Here is a 23,943-nt window from a genome sequence, read left to right on the forward strand (position 1 = left end):
CGGACCTTGTAGACTGACATAATTCTGTGCATAGTTTAGTCTACACAGGCCATATTTCAAATAATCAGAATCTTACTTCATTCATCTTAAACATTCTTGATTTGGGGGATTGGTAGTTCCCATGAAATCTGAAGTTGTTCAAACGACAACAGCGATCCACCTTGAATTAAATCACACAGCCGTGTTGGCTGCATCACACGTCACGAAAGGGGCTACTTAATTCATTAATCCAATCCACTTTATTTATAGAGCACATTTAAAAACAACAAAGTTTACCAAAGTTCTGTACAAGTCCCACAACATAAGATATTAAAAAAAAAAAAAAAAAAAATTATTATATAAAAAAGAATCTTTAATTAAATTCTTTTTAAATTCGAAGCTTCGAATTAAAATCGAAGCTCGGCCCCGAAGCTTCGATTGCCAAAAAAAATCGAAGGTCAGCCCTACTGTATTGAGACTGAGCTGATTTCATCACCAAAACATGACTGGCGTCAGCAGATACGGGTGGATGCAGGACATTACTTTATTAGCTGTGCACTTGGCCTCCGTTCATGAAGAAGGAACCCTTGTTTTGCCTCATCTATTGCTTCTCACTGTGGTCAAGGTCACGTCTGTGTTATTGTTAACTCTCTGCATGGCAACACACGGATCGAAAGACACGGAATGGAAATTCCACTGCATATCGACTGGTGGCCTTTGACCTTTTTACACAGCCAATCAACGAGTCAACCAATTATCACTTGTTAGGGCAGTTGGAAGTGAATTAGGCGGTGAGTGACGGCCCTGACCTGGGGCTCACTGCCACCTCCCCTCTCAGTGACCTGGGGCTCACTGCCACCTCCCCTCTCAGTGACCTGGGGCTCACTGCCACCTCCCCTCTCAGTGACCTGGGGCTCACTGCCACCTCCCCTCTCAGTGACCTGGGGCTCACTGCCACCTCCCCTCTCAGTGACCTGGGGCTCACTGCCACCTCCCCTCTCAGTGACCTGGGGCTCACTGCCACCTCCCCTCTCAGTGACCTGGGGCTCACTGCCACCTCCCCTCTCAGTGACCTGGGGCTCACTGCCACCTCCCCTCTCAGTGACCTGGGGCTCACTGCCACCTCCCCTCTCAGTGACCTGGGGCTCACTGCCACCTCCCCTCTCAGTGACCTGGGGCTCACTGCCACCTCCCCTCTCAGTGACCTGGGGCTCACTGCCACCTCCCCTCTCAGTGACCTGGGGCTCACTGCCACCTCCCCTCTCAGTGACCTGGGGCTCACTGCCACCTCCCCTCTCAGTGACCTGGGGCTCACTGCCACCTCCCCTGACCTGGGATCAGCCAGGCTGCAGCCACCACCACAGGGACAGACAGGGTGACGAGAAGAGACGTCCTCACTGACCTGGGATCAGCCACCACCACAGGGACAGACAGGGTGACGAGAAGAGACCTCCTCACTGACCTGGGATCAGCCAGGCTGCAGCCACCACCACAGGGACAGACAGGGTGACGAGAAGAGACGTCCTCACTGACCTGGGATCAGCCAGGCTGCAGCCACCACCACAGGGACAGACAGGGTGACGAGAAGAGACGTCCTCACTGACCTGGGATCAGCCAGGCTGCAGCCACCACCACAGGGACAGACAGGGTGACGAGAAGAGACGTCCTCACTGACCTGGGATCAGCCAGGCTGCAGCCACCACCACAGGGACAGACAGGGTGACGAGAAGAGACGTCCTCACTGACCTGGGATCAGCCAGGCTGCAGGGACAGGGCTGTATTGGTAGCCAGAGGGAAACACTGACGAGGCAGATTTATTCAGCGCTGTGCGGCTGAGCAGAAGCAGATTGCATTGAAATATTGATGTCTTCCGGTGCCCCCCCCCCCCCACACACACACACACCAATGTACACACACCAATACCCCTAACCCCCCCACCAATGGACACTCGCACACCTCAACATCGGGGGGATATGCTAGTAGCTGAGTAGCTATTAGCTAAGTAAGTGTGTTGAACACCAGTTCTGTCACGGTGCTCTCTAGGAGACCTGGTTGGAGAAGCAGGACCTGGAGCGGCGACGTGCTGCTCTGTGGCCGCCGGGCGTTCGATCCCTCTCTTCAGTGGAACTGAACCGGCACAGTTGAGACCATTATAGGTCTTATCTTATGTGAAAGCGTTAAGAGTCCTCCTGCGCTCTCCCGTGAACTGAAGCAGCAGTCAGCTAGAGCCATATGAAATCCGTTTTATTATTTTCCAAATTCCATTTTATTTTTTCCCAAATTCCATTTTTTCCGTTTTAATATTTCAGAATTCTGTATTTTGCCTTTTATGCTCATTTTACCATCAGAAATAGTGTCTAATAAGTGGGAATGAATAAATGTCCACAATTGAATAAGATATAACAGTCCATTTAATGTTTTTAAGTGCTGCAACTCAGAAATACAGTTCAATTTTACACAATATTTTTCAATTAATATTGTGACAAAATAAAAATACATATTTCAAGTGTAAACAATAGATACAGCTAGCTACTACTGACATTATCACAATGACAATGTCAGTAACCTAGCTATATCTATTATATTGTGATGAAATATAGTAATGCATAATTTAGGCACCTTTAGTTTAGTTTATTTCGTTTATAAATGACAGTGTATAATGGCAATTGTTTGCATTAAACAAATGGATGGGTGCACTAGATTTAGCAAGAAGCTATCATTTCCATCTATAGTCCTATGTACTGTAACGTATTTAAGTTTATTTAGATTATAAACGGCAGTGTACAAATGGATGGGTGCACCAGATTTAGCTAGAACTTCTAGAAGCTATCATTTCCATAGATAGTCCTATAACGTTACATAGCTATTTAAGTGTATTTAGTTTATAAAGGGCAGTGTATAATGACAATCGTTTGCATTAAACAAATAGATTTAGCTAGAAGCTAAACGTCCTAACGTTATAGCTATTTAATCACAATAGTGTCGCAAGTGTTTTTGCGGGTCCAGTCCACGGAACGTTGACAGAATTAGCAAAACACCTTATCACCGGAGGCATAAAAGTCATTAGGATACTGTTCTGCTCTGAATTGAGGGCTTATTGTGGAATTGTTTAGCTTCTTGACGTTAACACTGAAGCAGCCAGACGCTTGAGCACCGCGGCTGTGTTGTGTGTAACACGCTGTAGAGTCCCCGCCTCCCCGGTCGCGTGTGCACCAAACGTTCCACCCAAAAACGAAATTTCAGTCCAGATTAGGCCAAATTCTGCAATATTCCACGTTTTGCAGTTGATTCCATTTTTATTGGTTAATTCCGCGATTCCGTCCGCGATTCCGTGAACGCGGATTTCATATGGCTCTACAGTCAGCGCAGGACCATTGTTGTTTTGGTCCGTGGCAAACAAAGTGTACAGTGCGTGCGAGCCCCCCCCCCCCCCCTCTTTGTCCTCGGATGCCTCTGTGTCCTCGAGCCGCGCTAATGGACGCCGCTCTGTCACATGGCTACGTGCTCATCTCATGCCATCGCTTCCCATCTCGTCACGCCGTGCTTTCTGTTCTCGCCGTTCTTAGGAATGTGGACATGGAGCGGCGGTTACCCCGGTAACCACGCCCTTTCACCCGCTCACCACGTCCTCAAGGCGGCCTCTCTCTCTCTCTCTCTCTCTCTGGTATCTAGGCAGGGCCCCTAGTTAAAGAGGGCCCCTAGTTAAAGAGGGACGTTGTTAATGGGGTATTGTTAACCCCCCCCCACCTCGCCTATAGACATTGTGATTTCTGGTAACTTTGTCCTGCGAGGCGAACCCCCCTCCCAGCTGTGGGGTTTCCATGGAGACTAACAGGAAGCCGGCTGCGTGGGGCCAGGGGGGGGGGGGGGGGGGGCTACTGTATGGCACGTGATGCCATGCTTGTTTTTAATATACAGCGCGCTGGAAGCTTGAAATGTATCAACTTTATCTGGCCATCCTCAGTCAATACGATCAAACTCCTCTGACCTCCTCTGGTCTTTCCAAAGTTGTGACGTGTGCCTCCAGCGGTCTGACCATGTTTCTGACCAGATGTTTCTGGTGTTGGTTTGGGGCCGTCCTTTATTCAGTCCTATTGAGTTCATTTCAAACCTTAGTGGAGGTTAGGGTTAGAGAGTTGAAAGATCCTGTGACCGCGGGCCAACTCTGTTTCACGAGGGACCACTTCTAGATCATGAAATGTGAACGACACAAATGTAAAAGTGGCCAAAGTTACCTTGCTTGAAGAATGTCTCTTTTGTCGCCGTTTTCTCTTATCCGCCATGTTTTAACAAGGTGCAGTTCCCTAATGGCCACAAGGTGGTGAACTTCCAGTGATTGATTGATTGACGCAATGCAACGCAGATGCAAAGTGAATAGTTTGACAGGCAGTGTTTGTCATTGTGTCTAGTCTTAGTCTAGAGCGAGGCCCGGCCCCTCGGACGGCCTGAAGCAGAAGTTGTGAGCTTAGTAACAGTCGATTTCACAAAGGAAATGCCTGCTGAAATGAAGGTCTCTTCCTTTCTGCAGATTAGAATCGTGGGAGAGTCTCTGAGCAGTGCCTTGTGCCTGTTTTCTATCTTTTCAGTGTAAAACAACAGACCACATGGGCTCAGACAGCGTTGACTAGTGAGTGAGTTGCAATGTGATCATTACTATATGCCCGTCTGGGTTAAAAACCTCTTTAACTAGCGTTAGCTGCTAACCAAGCTAAGCTAGCTCACAGGCACACAGGATACATCAGTTTCATGGAGTTCTAATAGTGAGGAGGGGGGGGGGGGGGGTCTCTCTCTCCCTCTCTGTACGTTCAATGATGATGATCAGTAAAGTAGCCAAAATGTACACTATAAAAATGAACTTGATAGTTAATGATAATACATATTTCACTTCATTAGCACAAATATTGTAACATCATTAAGTCTCCTATAAGCTATTCTCCCTCCCATGTGTGTGTCTGTTAGGGGTGTAAAGGTACACGTATCCGTACCGTACCGAACCGTTTCAGTGTGTACCGTACCGTACCGAACGGCTGTGTAGTGTACCGAACGAATACAACGGTATGTTAACCACTAACCACCGCCCACCGGGGGCTGTTTTTTTCACACTCTAATCTAATTATTATTATTATTTTATTTTATTTACAAGTCGATTATTAATTTCAATATAGAATATTCGTTGACAGCCCTACCAGTAGGGGTGGGAATCACCAGTTTCATCATGATATGATACGATATCGATTCTTTGGACAACGATACGATATTTGCCGATATCACAAAGTCTCTCACGATACAATACGATACGATTAGATTCAGGTGCCTGCGATCGATATGAGATGATATCATATGCCCATTTAACACAATCAGTAACATTTAGATCAACAAAAAAAAGGTAATGAAAATATCATTTGACATTTGTATTTTTGAGCTCTTCCAGACATTTAAAGGAAAATCAATCTATTGTTTTTAATACAAATAGACCTCCTGTTCACTGTAAAGTGCCACGTTTTTATATATTGAGCTTTAAACTTTAAGCTACATTTTTTGGAACTCAAAACTCACAACCTCCCTCTCCCAAACCGTTCCTACAACAATTTGTTGATGTTGCATGATCATGTATAGGCCTACATTTATTATGTATTATATTGTTTATGTTTAAATAACATTTAAACATCAAACTCCTCTGACCTCATCTGGTCTTTCCAAAGACGCGCGCACACACACACACACAGAAAGGGAGAATGCTATGCTGTAACATCTACACACACGGAGCTACTGCTGTTGTTCTTGGGCGGATATGAGACTCGCCACAGGATTTTCAAAATAAGAGTATCGATATGAATCGATCTTATTACATCGCATCGATCCGATTCGATTGTTGATAATTACATCGATGTATCGATCTGGATCGATGTATCGTCCCACCCCTACCTACCAGTACAATAAGTTACTGCACACGACATCACCCCTGAGTGGAACATGGAAAGCCAAACTTTCCCCCACTGTACCGAAAACCCGTACCGAACCTTGACTTCAAAACCGAGGTACGTACCGTACCGTGTTTCTTTTGTGTACCGTTACACCCCTAGTGTGTGTGCATACATTTACTATATGCTACTCTTTTTCACATGGATTCGGCTAATTAGCTTTAACAATCCTGATTCCTGAGCCTATTTGATTCAAAAGGAAGATATTGATTTGTATATAGCCTATATATAAAAAATACATTTGAATCATATCTCCTGTGCTGGCACAAGCACTAACATAGCGTGGAGTGATAACATACAATACATATAATAATTCATGGAAATATACTAAAAAGCTATTTATGGCCGGTAATAATCTCTCTGGCTGGTCGTTTTTTAAACATAAAGCTAAAAAAGGATGAGGATACTCATTAAACATTTTGAAATATTCAATTGAAATAGATTTTTCTGGTAAATTAATGATTAATCGATAAAATAATCAACTGATTAATCGACAACAAAACAGTGGTTAGTGACGGCCCTAACGTTGACCCACACTCCTCCTGTATTCGCTCATTACGTTCCACAAGTTCACATCACGTTCTCCTTGTGGCTTTTGATTTGAGCACATTTCTATTTCTTTGACTCTTAACACTATCAGTGCCACTTGTTAACATGGTAAAGCATGGTTGAATGCCACCACCCACTTCAATGATAGCGTTGTGAACGCATAATCTGTCTTAAATTATGGCTATGTGTCTAATCTGCCCGTTGTTTATCAATGACTTGTTTGCAGTCAACATTGTCAAGACGGATTGTTTTTTAATCGGTTCATTTCCGTTTTATAGCATTTTGAAAAGCCCTAGTTTTTCAGGAAAATATATAGATTCCGTGATAAACGCCATTTACTGGAATATTCTGGAATACACAAAAAACATTGTAATTTTTTGGCCTATTTATGAATAGTTTTCAAATAAACGCTAGATTATCGATAGTATATTTGTACTTATGCACGCTATAGAAGCAATCTGAAAAATATATTCTCATTTCCTGATCAGCGAGCACACACACACACACACACACGCACGCACACACACACACATGGGGCACACGCTGATATATAGGTCAAAACAGATCCGATTACCCCAAGACTGGTAAAATAAATTGCTTACCTCAGATCAGATGTTATCCAAAAAGATTATTCCAATTCCTGATCGCCATTCCAAATATTGATCGCGTTTATTGATTCAGCGTTGGGTTAGGGCTGGGCGATATGGCAAAAAATGATATCGCGATATAGGGCTGTCTTAAATACTTCGAAGCTTCGAAGCTTCGTTCGATGGCACAAGCTTCGAACATTAAAAAAAAATCGAGGTTTAATAAAAAAGAATATATATATATAAATTCTTTTTCATTATTTTTTTTTTATTTCGTTTAAATTTTTTTTTTTTTACTTCTGTGTGTGTGTGTGTGTGTGCATGGGGCCATTGGGTGGGGCCGGGGGACAAATACACTGGAGGAAAGTAACCCAGCTCAGCACTGCCCAAATTATATCATCACTATTGCCTGTTTGAAGGATATCATCCTCAAACACATATACACCACCTACACGCCTATTCTCAGTCCTTGCCCCACAATGGTGGAATGAACTACCCACCCCAGTTAGGACAGCCGAATCCCGTCCAATCTTTCGCCGTCGACTAAAGACTCACGTCTTCAACCATTATCTGAAATAAAATTAAAAAAATAAAATTAAAATAAATCTAACCCTAACTAACCTTACTGTCATGCACTTGTCCTAATAAACTAACCTACACTGTAACACGCAACACTTTGATGAATATTGTTACTCAGCTGATAGAGTTGTACCCTTCCTGATGACCTGTCGTACAGAACTTGTAAGTCGCTTTGGATAAAAGCGTCAGCTAAATGACTAAATGTAAATGCCTTGTAGAATTCCACACATAAGAAAGAAAGATACTGGGATGAATAAACAAAATAGGAAATAAAATGTAGAAATGCATGCAATACATAAATAAATATGAATCTCCATATATGAAATAGAACATTTAGATAAGGTGCTACTGAGATGTTTTGGTGAGTTCTTTGTTTTTTTGTGGAAGTAGCCCTTCTTAAAAATGCATGAACATTCACTGATAATTGGTCTGTAGTGGAGTCTACAAGGTCTACATTGCCGGACCATGTAGAATCCGGACCTTGTAGACTGACATAATTCTGTACATAGTTTAGTCTACACAGGCCATATTTCAAATAATCAAAATCTTACTTCATTCATCCTAAACATTCTTGATTTGGGGGATTGGTAGTTCCCATGAAATCTGAAGTTGTTCAAACGACAACAGCGATCCACCTTGAATTAAATCACACAGACGTGTTGGCTGCGTCACAGTCACGAAAGGGGCTACTTAATTCATTAATCCAATCCACTTTATTTATAGAGCACATTTAAAAACAACAAAGTTTACCAAGTGCTGTACAAGTCCCACAACATAAGATAAAAAAAAAAAAAAAAAAAAAAAATTATACATTTTTTTTATTTTTTTATTCAAAGCTTCGAATTAAAATCGAAGCTCGGCCCGAAGCTTCGATTGCCAAAAAAATATTCGAAGGTCAGCCCTATCGCGATAACGATATGATAATGTTATCATATCACTCGATATCGATAATTATCGAAATTGTTATAAGTAAAAAAAGATTTTTATTTTAATTACATTTTTTTTTTAAACAACTGATGTATGTTTATTTTGCAGCAATTCTTTGTCGTTGCCACCATCTTTAGTGTTACATCCCCTCACACTCCAGTTCTCAGGCTGCAGCTGGTTTAAAAGCTAAAGTAAACCGGCTTCTCTGCTGGCTGTGGCTCCAGGGGAGTTGAACAGTTCTGGCTCTGCTAGTTTATTTTCGATCTTTTGGCGCTTTTTTGGTGGACAAACCACCGCACATGTGCACCGTGACTCATGACTGGAGACTAGCTCTGCTAGCACACATAGCCTACTGTGTACAGACGGTTTCAAACTGTATTTTAAATTAGAAAGCAAACTAAATAAATGGACGAGAAAAATAAATCTCAATTTGATCAGTATTGTCATTTGGACAAGCAAAGCCATTACTTTAAGTTGCAGGCAAGAAAGACAAGTCTGTCCACTGTCTCTGGTTTTAAAACTGCCCTGTTGCAGGTCACAAAAAAAAACAATAAAAAAAAAACAGATATTCTTTTCGCGATAGTTATCGTTATATCGCCCAGCCCTACGTTGGGTACTGTAAATATGTATTCCACGCGTTTTCCGGGCCGGCGATCAACTTGGGTCTCTTCAGATGCCTCGCCGGAGAAGTAACATGAGGAGGCTGGACACCCCCCCCCCCCCCCCCCCCCATCAGTCTAAACCAATGGGATGCAGTTACACAGGGAGAGACGATAGGGGGCGGTATTTTCCCAATTGAGCTCAGAGAGAGACTGCAACACTAGCGTGAGGCTCGATTGATGAAATATGAATTCAAATCGCTAATAAATAAAAATACGACAAACAAACACTATATAGCATTGGTGGCACTCAACTGGCGGCATGAACTAACGACAAAACACGTCCGTGGCACTCAAAGTGTTAACACCCCCCCCCCCCCCCCCCCGCAGAGTTCTCAAAGAGAGGGTGGTGTATTAGCTGTTGCACTGTGTGTGTGTGTGTGTGTGTGTACTAACTGGTGTAGCAGCACAACAAGCTGGTGTGTGCGTGGTGAGGGTGTGTTGCGTGGTGAGGGTGTGTGCGTGGTGAGGGTGTGTGCGTGGTGAGGGTGTGTGCGTGGTGAGGGTGTGTGCGTGGTGAGGGTGTGTGCGTGGTGAGGGTGTGTGCGTGGTGACTGGTGTTGAACCATTTCTCGGTTGCTTTAAAAAGCAGGAGGTTGTTGTGGGGGGGGGCTCTACAACAAGGGAGGCTCTGTTAGAGTGGTTAGGTTGAGCACTAGCTCCACGTGGGCTGTGTTTATGTTCTCTCTCTCTCTCTCTCTCTCTCTCTCCACACCCCCTCTCGTTCTCTCTTTGTTGACTGTGCCCAAGACTGTACAGGAAGTGAAGCAAGACCTAGGCTTCTGGCCTGGTCTGTGACTGGAGACGGCGAAACGGAGGGAGGGAGGGAGAGAGAGAGAGAGAGAGGGGGAGAGAGAGGGGGAGAGAGAGAGAGAGAGAGAAGGTAGCATGCACCATATGCAGGCACACATGTGGGTCTGGCTTCCCTCTTATCCCCATATCTAAACACGTAACAAACCCTCTCTCCCTCTCTCTGTCTCCCACTCTCTCTCTCTCTCTCTCTCTCTCTCTCTCTCTCTCTCTCTCTCTCTCTCTCACCCACTCTCTCTCTCCCTCTCTCTGTCTCCCACCCTCTCTCTCTCTCCCCACCCTCTCTCGCTCTCTCTCACCCACTCTCTCTTTCTCTCTCTCTCACCCACTCTCTCGCCCTCTCTCTCTCACCCACTCTCCCTCCCTCTTGCTCGCTCGCTCTCTCTCTCACCCCCCTCTCACTCGCTCTCTCTCCGTCTCTCTCCTACCCTCTCTCTCTCTCTCTCTCTCTCTCTCTCTCTCTCACTCTCTCCTCTCTCTCTCTCTCTCACCCCCCCCCTCTCTTCCTCTCTCTCTCTCTCTCTCTCTCTCTCTCTCTGGTAAAGACCAGATAACAGAGCCAGGCTGGGTCCCAGATGGGGGCCTGTCTGTTTGTCTCCACCTTACAGACAACCTTTCATTCCCTCTCTGCTCACAGCCCCCTCTCTGCTCACAGCCCCCTCTCTGCTCACAGCCCCCTCTCTGCTCACAGCCCCCTCTCTGCTCACAGCCCCCTCTCTGCTCACAGCCCCCTCTCTGCTCACAGCCCCCTCTCTGCTCACAGCCCCCTCTCTGCTCACAGCCCCCTCTCTGCTCACAGCCCCCTCTCTGCTCACAGCCCCCTCTCTGCTCACAGCCCCCTCTCTGCTCACAGCCCCCTCTCTGCTCACAGCCCCCTCTCTGCTCACAGCCCCCTCTCTGCTCACAGCCCCCTCTCTGCTCACAGCCCCCTCTCTGCTCACAGCCCCCTCTCTGCTCACAGCCCCCTCTCTGCTCACAGCCCCCTCTCTGCTCACAGCCCCCTCTCTGCTCACAGCCCCCTCTCTGCTCACAGCCCCAGGGCAGCAGGGTGGGTTCAGCCCGTTGAGATGAAGCCTGGATGGAGCTCAGATAAAACCCTGAACCATAATATTCACTTCATCCCTCAGTGATGGAATTCCTCTCCTCACCCCCCAGGGGACGAAGTGATTGACCTTCAGAAACGTATTTCCTGTCAGTAGTCGTAGCGGCTGGACTATCGCACGCCACCCGACCGACCGGCTCAACTACAATTTGTTCCTCACAATTCACTCGCTCACTCACTCGCTCACTCACTCACTCACTCACTGACTCACACACTCACTCACTCACCCACTCACTCACTCACACACTCACTCACTCACTCACTCACTCACTCACTCACTCACTCACTCACTCACTGACTCACTCACTCACACACTCACTCACTCACCCACTCACTCACTCACTCACTCGCTCACTCACTCACTCGCTCACTCGCTCGCTCACTCACTCACTCACTCACACACCGACGGCCGTGCTCCGTGCCGCCCTGCTCATCGGGAGCAGTTGGGGGTTAAGTGTCTTGCTCAAGGAGGAGCAGGAATTGAACCGGGAACCTTCAGATTACCAGACGACTGCTCTGCCTCCCGAACCACTCTCCCCCCCCACTGTGTGCGCCCGCCTCCCCTTGCCCCCCCACTGTGTGTGTGCCCGCCTCCCCTTGCCCCCCCACTGTGTGTGTGTGCGCCCGCCTCCCCTTGCCCCCCCACTGTGTGTGTGCCCGCCTCCCCTTGCCCCCCCACTGTGTGTGTGTGCGCAGGCCTCCCCTTGCCCCCCCACTGTGTGTGTGCCCGCCTCCCCTTGCCCCCCCACTGTGTGTGTGCGTGCAGGGAGCGAAATTAACTTTTTGACTCACCGGCCAGTGGCGGGTAGATGGGAAGAGTCTACCCGCCAAGCATATTTCTTACCTGCCAATATATATTTTATATATACAATTTTTTTTTAAATAAAATATATATTATATAATCATACTTGTAGTTGTATTATCTGCGAGACATCGCCACCACGCAATAAGTCAAAATGCTTGCTATCTGCAAACAGCTCCACTGTCTGTTTTGGCTGTGTTGCTCTTCTAGAAAAATAATCCTTTCAGGGTTGCCTATTGAAATACTGTACACTTTCCTACTGTACACTTTCCTGATTAATTAAAATGGGGGACCCTGATGTAAACAAGACGAAAGTCTTTCTCTGGTCTGCATCCCCTTAACAATTGTGTGTATTGAGCTGTACTGTATTGTACCCATTCTGCAATCTGTTAATAAAGTTTTCAATCAATCAATCAATCACACCTCCAGTACAGAAACATTGTTTGAGTTTGCTGTCAGGTAGACCATTGATTGACAGTCGAGTCTGCCAATTACATCACATCGCTTGCACTCCGGTGCTGCAGCTGGACCCATTGCCCACCTCTGCTGTTGATAACGCTAGCCAAGTTATTATACACAGATACACAGTGGGCCAGTGACTTTGGTGTAGGGGTGTAACAATGCATCGATCCTAAGTGGGAAATTCAACTGCATCGATTTGAAAATGTTAGAATAGATTATCGCAATTTTAATGTGTACACGTTATGTTATTATTGTCATGTCCGTTACAGCCAACACACCGACATACGCTACTGCATCAACGTTATGATTAACAAAGCAAGGCATTCGTTTTGTTGCATTAACGTTATATTACTATTGCTATCGATAAATCTAGGTGTTCTAAAATATATTGCTATTGGTAAGAGAGACTATAATAAGTTGGTGTCTCGGAAAACGAGAGCCCTGATCGCGGAGTTTCAGGAAGTAAACAAGAAAAATGAGGGCTTCCGATTGGTCATTTGCTTTATTTCCCATGAAACCAGTCACTTCACTCTACTGTGATTGGACCGTTGGCTTGAGTGCAATGTGGGACTTGTAGTTTTTTAACGATCTCGCAGCGGAGGAAAAAAAAGACAAGAGAGGCTATAATCTGTATTCGCACAGCGTGCGCGTAATTGATTTTTACCGTTCGCATACAAATATTTTTAGGGGCCTGCTTATGAACTACACGTCTACACGCCACACGGCGGGCAGCCCTCTAAGTGTCATGCGCCAAAGGTAAAAACAGACCGCCCCTGGCGGGCGGCGGGCTTTAGTTTCGGTCCCTGTGTGCGTGCCTCCCCTTGCCCCCCCCACTGTGTGTGTGTGTGCCCGCCTCCCCTTGCCCCCCCACTGTGTGTGTGTGTGCCCGCCTCCCCTTGCCCCCCCACTGTGTGTGTGTGTGCCCGCCTCCCCTTGCCCCCCCACTGTGTGTGTGTGCCCGCCTCCCCTTGCCCCCCCACTGTGTGTGTGTGCCCGCCTCCCCTTGCCCCCCCACTGTGTGTGTGCGCCCCCCCCCCCCCCCCCCGGTCCATAGGCCCCCACACACCAACAGCACGTGACCGCGGCAGCAACAATGATCTTACGTCCCGGCTGGCCGGAGTGTCTGGCTGGGCGGCTGGACGGCTAGTAAACACGGTCTCCTTTGTCTCCTCTGTCCTCTGTGGCCCGGCTTCACGCAGCAGCAGCACCTGTACAGCAGCTCTGTGTTCCTGTCGCTCGCTCTGTCTGTGTGGTTCAGTAAATGTGGCCACTTTAGTTTTGGTATGTTTAAATGTTTAAATGGTGTTTGGCGAGTGGCCGCGGGCCGCGCCTTTGTTCAGAGACACTGGGCCTCTGCTCTCTGTGTCACTGGGACCAGCGGGGGGGGGGGGGGGGGCAGGGGGGCAGCCAGTCCTCCTGGTCTGTCTGTCCTCCTGGTGGTCTGTCTGTCCTCCTGGTGGTCTGTCCTCCTGGTGGTCTGTCCTCCTGGTGGTCTGTCTGTCCTCCTGGTGGTCTGTCCTCCTGGTGGTCTGTCCTCCTGGTGGTCTGTCCTCCTGGTGGTCTGTCTGTCCTCCTGGTGGTCTGTCTGTCCTCCTGGTGGTCTGTCTGTCCTCCTGGTGGTCTGTCTGTCCTCCTGGTGGTCTGTCTGTCCTCCTGGTGGTCTGTCTGTCCTCCTGGTGGTCTGTCCTCCTGGTGGTCTGTCTGTCCTCCTGGTGGTCTGTCTGTCCTCCTGGTGGTCTGTCCTCCTGGTGGTCTGTCTGTCCTCCTGGTGGTCTGTCTGTCCTCCTGGTGGTCTGTCCTCCTGGTGGTCTGTCCTCCTGGTCCTCCTCCTGGTCCTCCTCCTGGTCCTCCTCCTGGTCCTCCTCCTGGTCCTCCTCCTGGTCCTCCTCCTGGTCCTCCTCCTGGTCCCCCGCCCTGGTCCTCCTCCTGGTCCTCCTCCTGGTCCTCCGCCCTGGTCCTCCGCCCTGGTCCTCCTCCTGGTCCTCCGCCCTGGTCCCCCGCCCTGGTCCCCCGCCCTCCCCCTCGTCCTCCTCCTGGTCCTCCGCCCTGGTCCTCCTCCTGGTCCTCCTCCTGGTCCTCCTCCTGGTCCTCCCCCTGGTCCTCCTCCTGGTCCTCCTCCTGGTCCTCCGCCCTCCCCCTGGTCCTCCTCCTGGTCCTCCTCCTGGTCCTCCCCCTGGTCCTCCTCCTGGTCCTCCTCCTGGTCCTCCTCCTGGTCCTCCTCCTGGTCCTCCTCCTGGTCCTCCTCCTGGTCCTCCTCCTGGTCCTCCTCCTGGTCCTCCTCCTGGTCCTCCTCCTGGTCCTCCTCCTGGTCCTCCGCCCTCCCCCTGGTGGGGTCTTCTGACACGGCAGCTCGATGGATGGAGCCTTTTAAAAACACAGAGGATGCCGTGACCTTAGGTCTCCTCAAGGAGGCGCTCCTCAGAGATGCTGCTAGATTGTAACCGGTCCTGATATATAGCTGTGCGGCGCTGCGTGTGGTTTCTTTCTGTTGACGAAAGCATTGAAGTGTCGGATACAGCCGGGATCCATTCATACGTTTTGTGTGACCGTTTATGGGCCGTCGTGGGTTATTGTTAATAATTCTTAGGGATGCACCGAATATTCGGCCGCCGATAATTATCGGCCGAAAATGGTCAAAAAGGCTTGCCGAAAGGGTTTTAGCACCGAAAATATATCACAGAATGTCAAAGAACAGGGACGTTCGTAACCTACCTAACGTGTTGTTGTGATGACGTCATCAAATCGCGGCTTCAGTCAACATTACATGCTCTTCAGTCCTGCGTTCTGCAGCCTGTGATAACTCCTCTTGGGACTCGGGAGTTCTATGTAAACTCTGCGCGCAACGCGTCCAATAAATGCGTCTTTAACATGCTTTATATCCCCATCATTACTATATGCCCGTCGCGGTTAAAAACCTTTTTGATTAACGTTAGCGTTAAGCTAGCTAACAAGGCTTCCGGTCCTCTATTCACTCGTCTCTCTTAAAGCGACGTCATCCCCGCTAATAGTCACGGGAGATGTAGTAAATACAACAGTCCTTCCATGTAGGCTAGAACGCCGTGAATTATGACAGTAGTTCAAGTTTCTTTATTAGTTGTCATACAAAAATACAGAGTACTTTTATATAAAATGCTTACTCAAGTCAAGTCAAGTCAAGAGTTTTAATTGTCACGGCATACAGGTATTAGGGGTGGGAATCACCAGTTTCATCACGATACGATACGATATAGATTCTTTGGACAACGATACGATATTTGCCGATATCACAGTCTGCCACGATACGATACGATTCGATTCAGGTGCCTGCGATCGATATGAGGCGATATTATGTGCCCATTTAACACAGTCACATTTAGATCAACTAAAAGAAGGCTACGGAAATATCAATTGTTTTTATTTTTGAGCTCTTCCAGACATTTAAATGAAAAACAATATATTGTTTTTAATACAAATAGACCTCCTGTTAACTTTTTATATATTGAGCTTTAAACTTGAAGTAAAATGTTTTGGAACTCACAACACGCAAGCTAAAACCCCTTCCTCTCCCAAACTAACTACAATTGTTTTATGTTGCGTGATGATCATGAATACATTTATTATGTATTCATGTTTAAATATCAACATTATCTGTCCATCCTCAGTAACACACACACACACACACACACACAGAATGCCCCTCCCCCAGTCCCCCACAGAAAGGTAGACTGCCCCCACCCCTCCCAAGTCCCCTCTCCTCTCTCCTCTCCTCTCACGGTTAGCTGCTTAGCTTAGTTAGCTCACGCTAACGCAACGTTAATTTCGGTATTTAACGCGACATGGGCATAAAGGAATGGCGAGGATGGAAAGCATGTTAGATGCATTTGACCCCTTGTGGGGAAAAAAACAACAGGCACTTATTTCGGGCAAAATAGGCGGACTCTGAAGCATTACTGTCTAACGTCTACACATGCCGAGCTGCGCTGAGCTAATGTCGTTGTTCCGGCCGGGGGCGGATATGCTCACGAGGGGATTTTCAAAATAAGAGTATCGCAATATGAATCGATCTTTTTACGTTGCATCGATCCTATTTGATTATTGATAATAGATCGATATATCGATCTGGATCGATGTATCGTCCCACCCCTGACAGGTATACAATGAAATGCGGGTGGTCTTGCCCGCAACGATGTGCAATACAGTGGTACATATAATAGAATCAAAATGAAAAAACAACATTGTGCAGTAAACAGGTAACAGGTAACATGGAGTGACATCTCGGTATCTGTATATAGTTATTTACAGAGCATATGGGACATGCTAGTTAGCTTTGGTAGTGCAATACACTGTTCCTGTTATTCTAATTTAAAGTGTCCTTTCCTTTGGCCATAAGTGTGCGTGTGTGCGACATGAGTGTGTGCCCGCTCATGTTAAAGTGTTAAGTGGCTGCTCGTGTGTGAGCGTGCACAGTGTGCGTGTCGTGTGTGTGTTCATGTGTGCTTGTGTGTGGATAGTTCATTGTTCTGAGCACTCAATGTTCAGTGTTCAATACTCTGATGGCCTGGGGGAAGAAGCTGAGCCTAAGCCGCTCTGTCCTAGTAGCTGGGGTTCACAGGCGTCTGCCTGACCTCAGCAGCTGGAACAGGCTGTTATTGGGGTGGTGAGGGTCTTTCATTATCCTGCAGGCTCTGGATTTGCACCTCTTGTTGTATAGAACCTGCAGGGGGGGTAGTGTAATACCCGTGGTACGCTCGGCTGAGCGCACCACTCTCTGTAGGGCCTTCTTGTCCTGTGCCGTGCTGTTTCCATACCAGGCAGTGATGTTTCCGGTCAGGATGCTCTCTACAGCTCCTGAGTAGAAGGACTGGAGTATCTTCCCCGATACTCTGAACTTCCTTAACTGTCTCAGGTGGTAGAGGCGCTGTTTCGCCTTCTTTACTACTGTGTCTATGTGTGTTGACCATGTCAGGTCCTCCGAGATGTGGACCCCCAGGTACTTAAAGCTGCTCACCCTGTCCACGGTAGCCCCGTTAATCATCAGTGGTGTGTGCGTCTCCTGCTGTCCTCTCCTATAATCCACGATCAGCTCCTTGGTTTTACCAATGTTCAGGAGCAGGCTGTTGTCCTGGCACTAGCCACTACAGTAACATCATTAAGTCTGCTATAAGCTATTCTCCCTCTCATGTGTGCAGATCTTTATGCAGCTTTAAAGCACCTTGGCTTTGTTCTGAATGCACTTTGTTGTAGTTATCCTACAGAGAAAAGAAAATGCACTTGACTTTAATGCACAGTTTGTTGTATGCAAAGAGAACATTTTTAAATTGTACAATCTTTCAGCAGTCAGTCTGGAATTAATGTATGCATTCAAAAGTGCTGAATAAATGTTTTATGGACCCATAATAGTGATTATTAATATTATTTAGGTTAAGTTTTGCTATAATCATGTCTTTTGTCATAATCAGGTAGCTGAAAAAAAAATACAATATATATTTCTATTAATCATTTTCGGCCTTTCGGCATTCGGTTTTCGGCCAACTGTTTCCTATTTTCGGTCGGTTTCGGCCAAGAATCTCCCATTCGGTGCATCCCTACTAATTCTGCTTCCAGCCACATGATGACTGCAGCAGCCACAGCTGTGTGTGTCCGTGGGAGATTGTAAATAAACATGTTAAAGTATGCCCGTTTCTCACATCCATGCCGCTGTCGCAACATGGGAGCAATGGTGATGATGATGACATTTGGCCCGTTGCCACAATCAGCTGGGCCTTCCTAGAAGCCGCCTATTCTCTGTCCTCGCTCCACAATGGTGGAACGAACTTCCCACCGCAGTTAGGACAGCCGAAACATGACCATGATCTTTTGCCCTAGACTAAAGACTCAATAACCTTCTTACTGTCTTCTATCATGCACTCTTCCACTAATCTTCCTTGTCTATATTAATACCTACTATACTAACATGTCTCTACTACTCTTGTCTATATTACTACCTACTATACTAACATGTCTCTACTACTCTGTCTATATTAATACCTACTATACTAACATGTCTCTACTACTCTGTCTATATTAATACCTACTATACTAACATGTCTCTACTACTCTGTCTATATTAATACCTACTATACTAACATGTCTCTACTACTCTGTCTATATTAATACATACTATACTAACATGTCTCTACTACTCTGTCTATATTAATACCTACTATACTAACATGTCTCTACTACTCTGTCTATATTAATACCTACTATACTAACATGTCTCTACTACTCTGTCTATATTAATACATACTATACTAACATGTCTCTACTACTCTGTCTATATTAATACCTACTATACTAACATGTCTCTACTACTCTGTCTATATTAATACATACTATACTAACATGTCTCTACTACTCTGTCTATATTACTACCTACTATACTAACATGTCTCTACTACTCTGTCTATATTAATACCTACTATACTAACATGTCTCTACTACTCTGTCTATATTAATACCTACTATACTAACATGTCTCTACTACTCTGCACTCATCACGGCAGCACTCAAGTTTCAACATTGTTACTCAGCTGATGGAGTTGTACCCTTCCTGCTGACCTGTCGTACAGAACCTGTAAGTCACTTTGAATAAGTCAAATGTAAATGTCATGCGCCTGTAATTCAGCTTGAAGAGGCAGGAGGGGGGGGCGGGCGGGCGGGCGGGCATCTCTTTAGGGTGACCTCTAAGCTTCTCTTCCTGGTCACCCATCACTCCTGAGTCTGCAGTGCACGACTTGTCAACAGTGAGGAGTGGTGCATGGGGCCCACTGCTAATTGCTCTCTCCGCAGACAAAGGTCTCATTATGAGCGTGGCCGTGAGACGGCCAGTCCAGCCCTTGGCTGAAGGTGAAGCGTTATGAGCTGGCCTCTTAACGGGACTTGGTCTGCATCTTTGCAGGCCACTGGAGAGATATGGCTATGGAGGGAAAGACCTCATTTCCCGTTTCAAGATGGCACTGGACTTTAGTTCTCTTCTAAGGCTGACGTATTGCAATGTAACCCGTGGTGTTTTTCTTGGAAAAGCCACGTTGGGTGCCTCCAGGGATGTGTTTGAGTTTTTATTCCATGATTCGGGCCTCGCTGGTCTAGATGTGCTGCAGGGAGCTAGCTGGCGGTTTCCAAGCCTGAATATAAATGTAGTGTTTATTTGTTTTCTTGATTACACGTACTGTGTCAATTCCCAGATAATCCACAGGGGTCAAATGGCTCATTGTTAGCGTGCGGTCATCAGCACGTACGGTAGAGATGTGATGCCTGGAGTGTTTTTTCTTTGCTCTTTTCAAATGTAAAAGCGGAGAGTGATGCTGGATATTGTTTGTGGGCTTGTTTCTGCTCCTCGTATCATTATGTACCTTAACTGTTTATCACAACGTCTCTTCAGCTTTAGTCCCCAAGGCCGACCTTTCCCCCGTCCCCAAGGCCGACCTTTCCCCCGTCCCCAAGGCCGATCTTTCCCCCGTCCCCAAGGCCGACCTTTCCCCCGTCCCCAAGGCCGACCTTTCCCCCGTCCCCAAGGCCGATCTTTCCCCCGTCCCCAAGGCCGACCTTTCCCCCGTCCCCAAGGGCGTCCTCTCCACGGTGTGACATCAGATCGTGGTCATCAGTTTCTGGGAGCGACGTCCTTCTTGGCGTGGTACAGTTTCCTCGATGGCTTTGGCTTTGTTGCCGAGAGTCGCCCTTTGTGCCGCTTCACCCACGTAGATGATGCTCCCCGACCCGCTCTCTGCCGCCCCGCTCCGCTCTCCGAGCCGTGCGTTCGGAAGCGATGGCTCTCGCGGCCATATCCAACAAATGCTCTTCTGTGGAATTCGGTGCGGCTTAGGCACGTGATCAAGTTCACGCAAAGTGTGCTCGGTCTCGCACCTAATGTGCAGTGATGTTCTGAATCCAACCTGTTTGGATGGTCTGCTCTATATAGCCTCCGCCATGTCTCTTATTGATCCCCTTGGGCAGGGCTTGACATTCACTTTTTGAGCCACATATTTAACTTGTCCGAAAGCGAAACTCACTTGTCCGTAGCGTACTTAAAGGCCTATTTAAAAACTGTATAAAACCGACAGAGATTTGGACACTCATTCTGATTGAATAACTTCAACCCAGTGTGTGTGCGTGGGGTGTATACTGTGTGATCAGTCCTCCAGCTCCTCCTCCTCATCCCCCCTCTCTCTTGACCACCAGGGCTTAAACCCTGCTCTACGCTAGGGCTGCACCATTTTGGGTAAATATCTAATTGTGATTTTTCTGAGGGATATTGCGATAAAATGTGCGATTATAATAAAATAAAAATGTAAAGCAGCCCAACGGAGGTTTATTGTAAGACGCGGCGTCTGGCCCGTCTGCTCGGGACACAGAGCCTGGACACGTCTCTCTGAAGTCTGGCCCGTCTGAGAGCCTGGACACAGAGCCTGGACACGTCTCTCTGAAGTCTGGCCCGTCTGAGAGCCTGGACACAGAGCCTGGACACAGAGCCTGGACACGTCTCTCTGAAGTCTGGCCCGTCTGAGAGCCTGGACACAGAGCCTGGACACGTCTCTCTGAAGTCTGGCCCGTCTGAGAGCCTGGACACAGAGCCTGGACACGTCTCTCTGAAGTCTGGCCCGTCTGAGAGCCTGGACACAGAGCCTGGACACGTCTCTCTGAAGTCTGGCCCGTCTGAGAGCCTGGACACAGAGCCTGGACACGTCTCTCTGAAGTCTGGCCCGTCTGAGAGCCTGGACACAGAGCCTGGACACGTCTCTCTGAAGTCTGGCCCGTCTGAGAGCCTGGACACAGAGCCTGGACACAGAGCCTGGACACGTCTCTCTGAAGTCTAAAACTTCACAACACACAATCTAGAACCCCTTCCTCTGCCAAACCGTTCCTACAACCATTTATTTAATGTTGCATGATCATGTATACATTTATTATGTATTATAATTTATTTTTACGTTTAAAATATCAACATTATCTGGCAATCCTCAGTAAATACTATCAAACTCCTCTGACGTCATGCGGCAAAGAAAAGACACTCCAGGCATCACATCTCTACCGTACGTGCTGATGACCGCACGCTAACAACGAGCCATTTGACCCCTGTGGATTATCTGGGAATTGACACAGTACGTGTAATCAAGAAAACAAATAAACACTACGTTTATATTCAGGCTTGGAAACCGCCAGCTAGCTCCCTGCAGCAAGCCCTGCCCTTGGGGAAATTCCGGCGTCATATCGGCATTTATATTATACAATTATAATATATAAATAATAAAATGGAACATAATAATAATATAATGGCAGAATATTCTATTGATAATAGTATACATAGTAGTAGTAGGAGTAGCACACTGCGCCAGAGTCCGTGCAGTGTTTAGCAGGGGTGGGGGAAGAAATCAATACGTAGTAGTATCGCGATACTTTGCGTGGCGATACTGTATCAATACAGGGACGCCAAGTATCTATATTTAATTATTCATAATTTTCTTTAAAAAAAAATGTGTAAGGAAGTTGCATTGTTCATTTCAATACCTGCAATAGTACAGTAGTCCACACACACACATGTGCATTCTACGGCTGTACCGAATGTAATTTTTTAACATTCGAAGCTTCGATTGAAGTATTCGAACGAAGCTTCGAATGTCTATAAAAAAAAAATGCAAAAAAAAATATATATAATCTTTTTTTTTTGAATTTCTTTACTGAATCCTCAATTTGAATAAAGTGATTAATCTGATTAAATTAGTATTTTTCTTTTATTAAATCAACTTTCTTTAATGAATATAACTCATCAGTTTCGTCAACATAAATAATCCAATAAGGGCACGGTTGGTATTAAAGTTGTTCCGATACCGATAGCAGTATCGGAAATGCCTCCGATACTGCCTAAAATGCTGGTATCTGTATCGGCGAGTACTCTCTAATTCTGCGCTCCGATACCATATGACGTAATTTATCAACAATGCGTGCGTGCGGTCTGCTGAGTGAGCATTATAAAACAAACGTGTTTTTAATCGACCGTGAATTAAAGTGTCAATGCCGTTTGTCATTTTAACAGCAGATACTTTCTTAAATGCCATCGTCCCGAGAGAGGGGTGTGACGGGGAGCTCTGAGGGGTTTGCTTGCTGGTGTTATTAGCATTAGCTGAAGAGCTAACCGAAAAGCTAGTTTTAGCTTTAACGTTACCTTGGCTAAAGTTGGGGCTATTCATAATCCAGCAATAATGGCTGCAGACCTGCAAGCAACGTACAGCAAGTTGGCAAAGGAGTATTCCAAGGTAAATCACTTTTTCACCAGTAACGTTATATTGTCTTGTTTCCATCTAACGTTAGCTCATGCTAACCTAGCTCACGCTAACGTGGTCACTGATCGACCTCTCGCACACAATTAATGACATGTTGCGGACAGCCATATCGGTGACAATGTTTAGCTTTTAGTGCCAAATGATAAGAGTCTGAGGCGGAGCTCAAAAGAGAATGTTGAATATTTATTGTGCAAAAATCACAACAGAGCCTCTACTAACTGAAGGTACCGGAGCCTTCTGGAGTGCAACAACATGTAACGTCCGTGCGGAATCAATGTCCCAACAACCATTCCATGGGTGAACTCATTGAGATAGTTGTCAATTAATGATACTAATAATAATCTATACAATCACCTGTTGTTGAATAAATACCATTACTTTATAGTTATTACTAAAAAACAGTATATATAAAACAGTAGCTGTAAATTTTTTTTTTTTAAATAATTTATATATTTTTTTATGTATGCACTGGTATCGGATCAGTATCGGTATCGGCCGATATCCAAAGCTTAGGTATCGGATCGGGAAGGAAAAAATGGTATCGGAACATCTCTGGTATGAAAGTGATGGTGACGTCTTATAGTATAATATTAGTGTAGCCTAATCTTTAACTGCAACTGTGAAGAAAACCCCCATTGGTTTAAACAGATTGAATACACAAAAAAAAGATAAAATTTTTTTTTTTTTTTTTAATACACATTTTTAAATTCTAATGTTGATTTAGAATTCGAATGTCAACATTATAATCGAAGCATTCGGTACAGCCCTAGTGCATTCAGTTAAGTTGGAATATGACTGTAATACAAACAGTTCAGTTTGTCAGGTACATGCAACACAGATTACAGTGTTTACATAGAAAGTCTGCTTGAGAAAATACCATGTTCTGCAATAAAAATTATTGAAGTGAGATGAACAGACTGAACTTTATTTTATTAGATAAAACATGTTGACAAAGTTTTACTTTGCAGTTGAAAAAAGGTAATAAATTAAATTAAAAAAAAAAAAAAAAAAACCTGCAATACTCAGCGTATAGCGATATATTTAGTATCGCGATCGTATCGTGACGCAAGTATCGCGATAGTACCGTATCGTGAGGTCTCTGGCGATTCCCACCCCTAGTGTTTAGTAATTAAGAGTCAAACAGTTCTAACAGTTCTAACATCTCAAGTTCTCCAGCCGTTAATTCTGCAATTATTGGCAGCAGTCCA

General features: G+C 46.1%; 1 protein-coding gene across 1 annotated transcript in view; it reads left to right on the plus strand.

Annotated features, from left to right (window-relative positions):
• LOC311237264 (solute carrier family 12 member 2-like) overlaps positions 1 to 23,943 on the plus strand; it is a gene marked incomplete at its 5' end in the record, with an annotated part of 175,588 nt that overhangs the window by 28,628 nt on the left and 123,017 nt on the right. The window contains 4 exon segments of the mRNA XM_084325070.1: positions 818 to 1,354; positions 4,566 to 4,606; positions 19,840 to 20,036; positions 20,912 to 21,254. Of these exon segments, the coding sequence (XP_084181196.1) occupies positions 818 to 1,354; positions 4,566 to 4,606; positions 19,840 to 20,036; positions 20,912 to 21,254 (1,118 nt within the window).

The sequence above is a fragment of the Notolepis coatsorum genome, assembly GCF_963971535.1.
Source record: "Notolepis coatsorum genome assembly, chromosome: 11".
NCBI classification, from domain to species: domain Eukaryota; kingdom Metazoa; phylum Chordata; class Actinopteri; order Aulopiformes; family Paralepididae; genus Notolepis; species Notolepis coatsorum.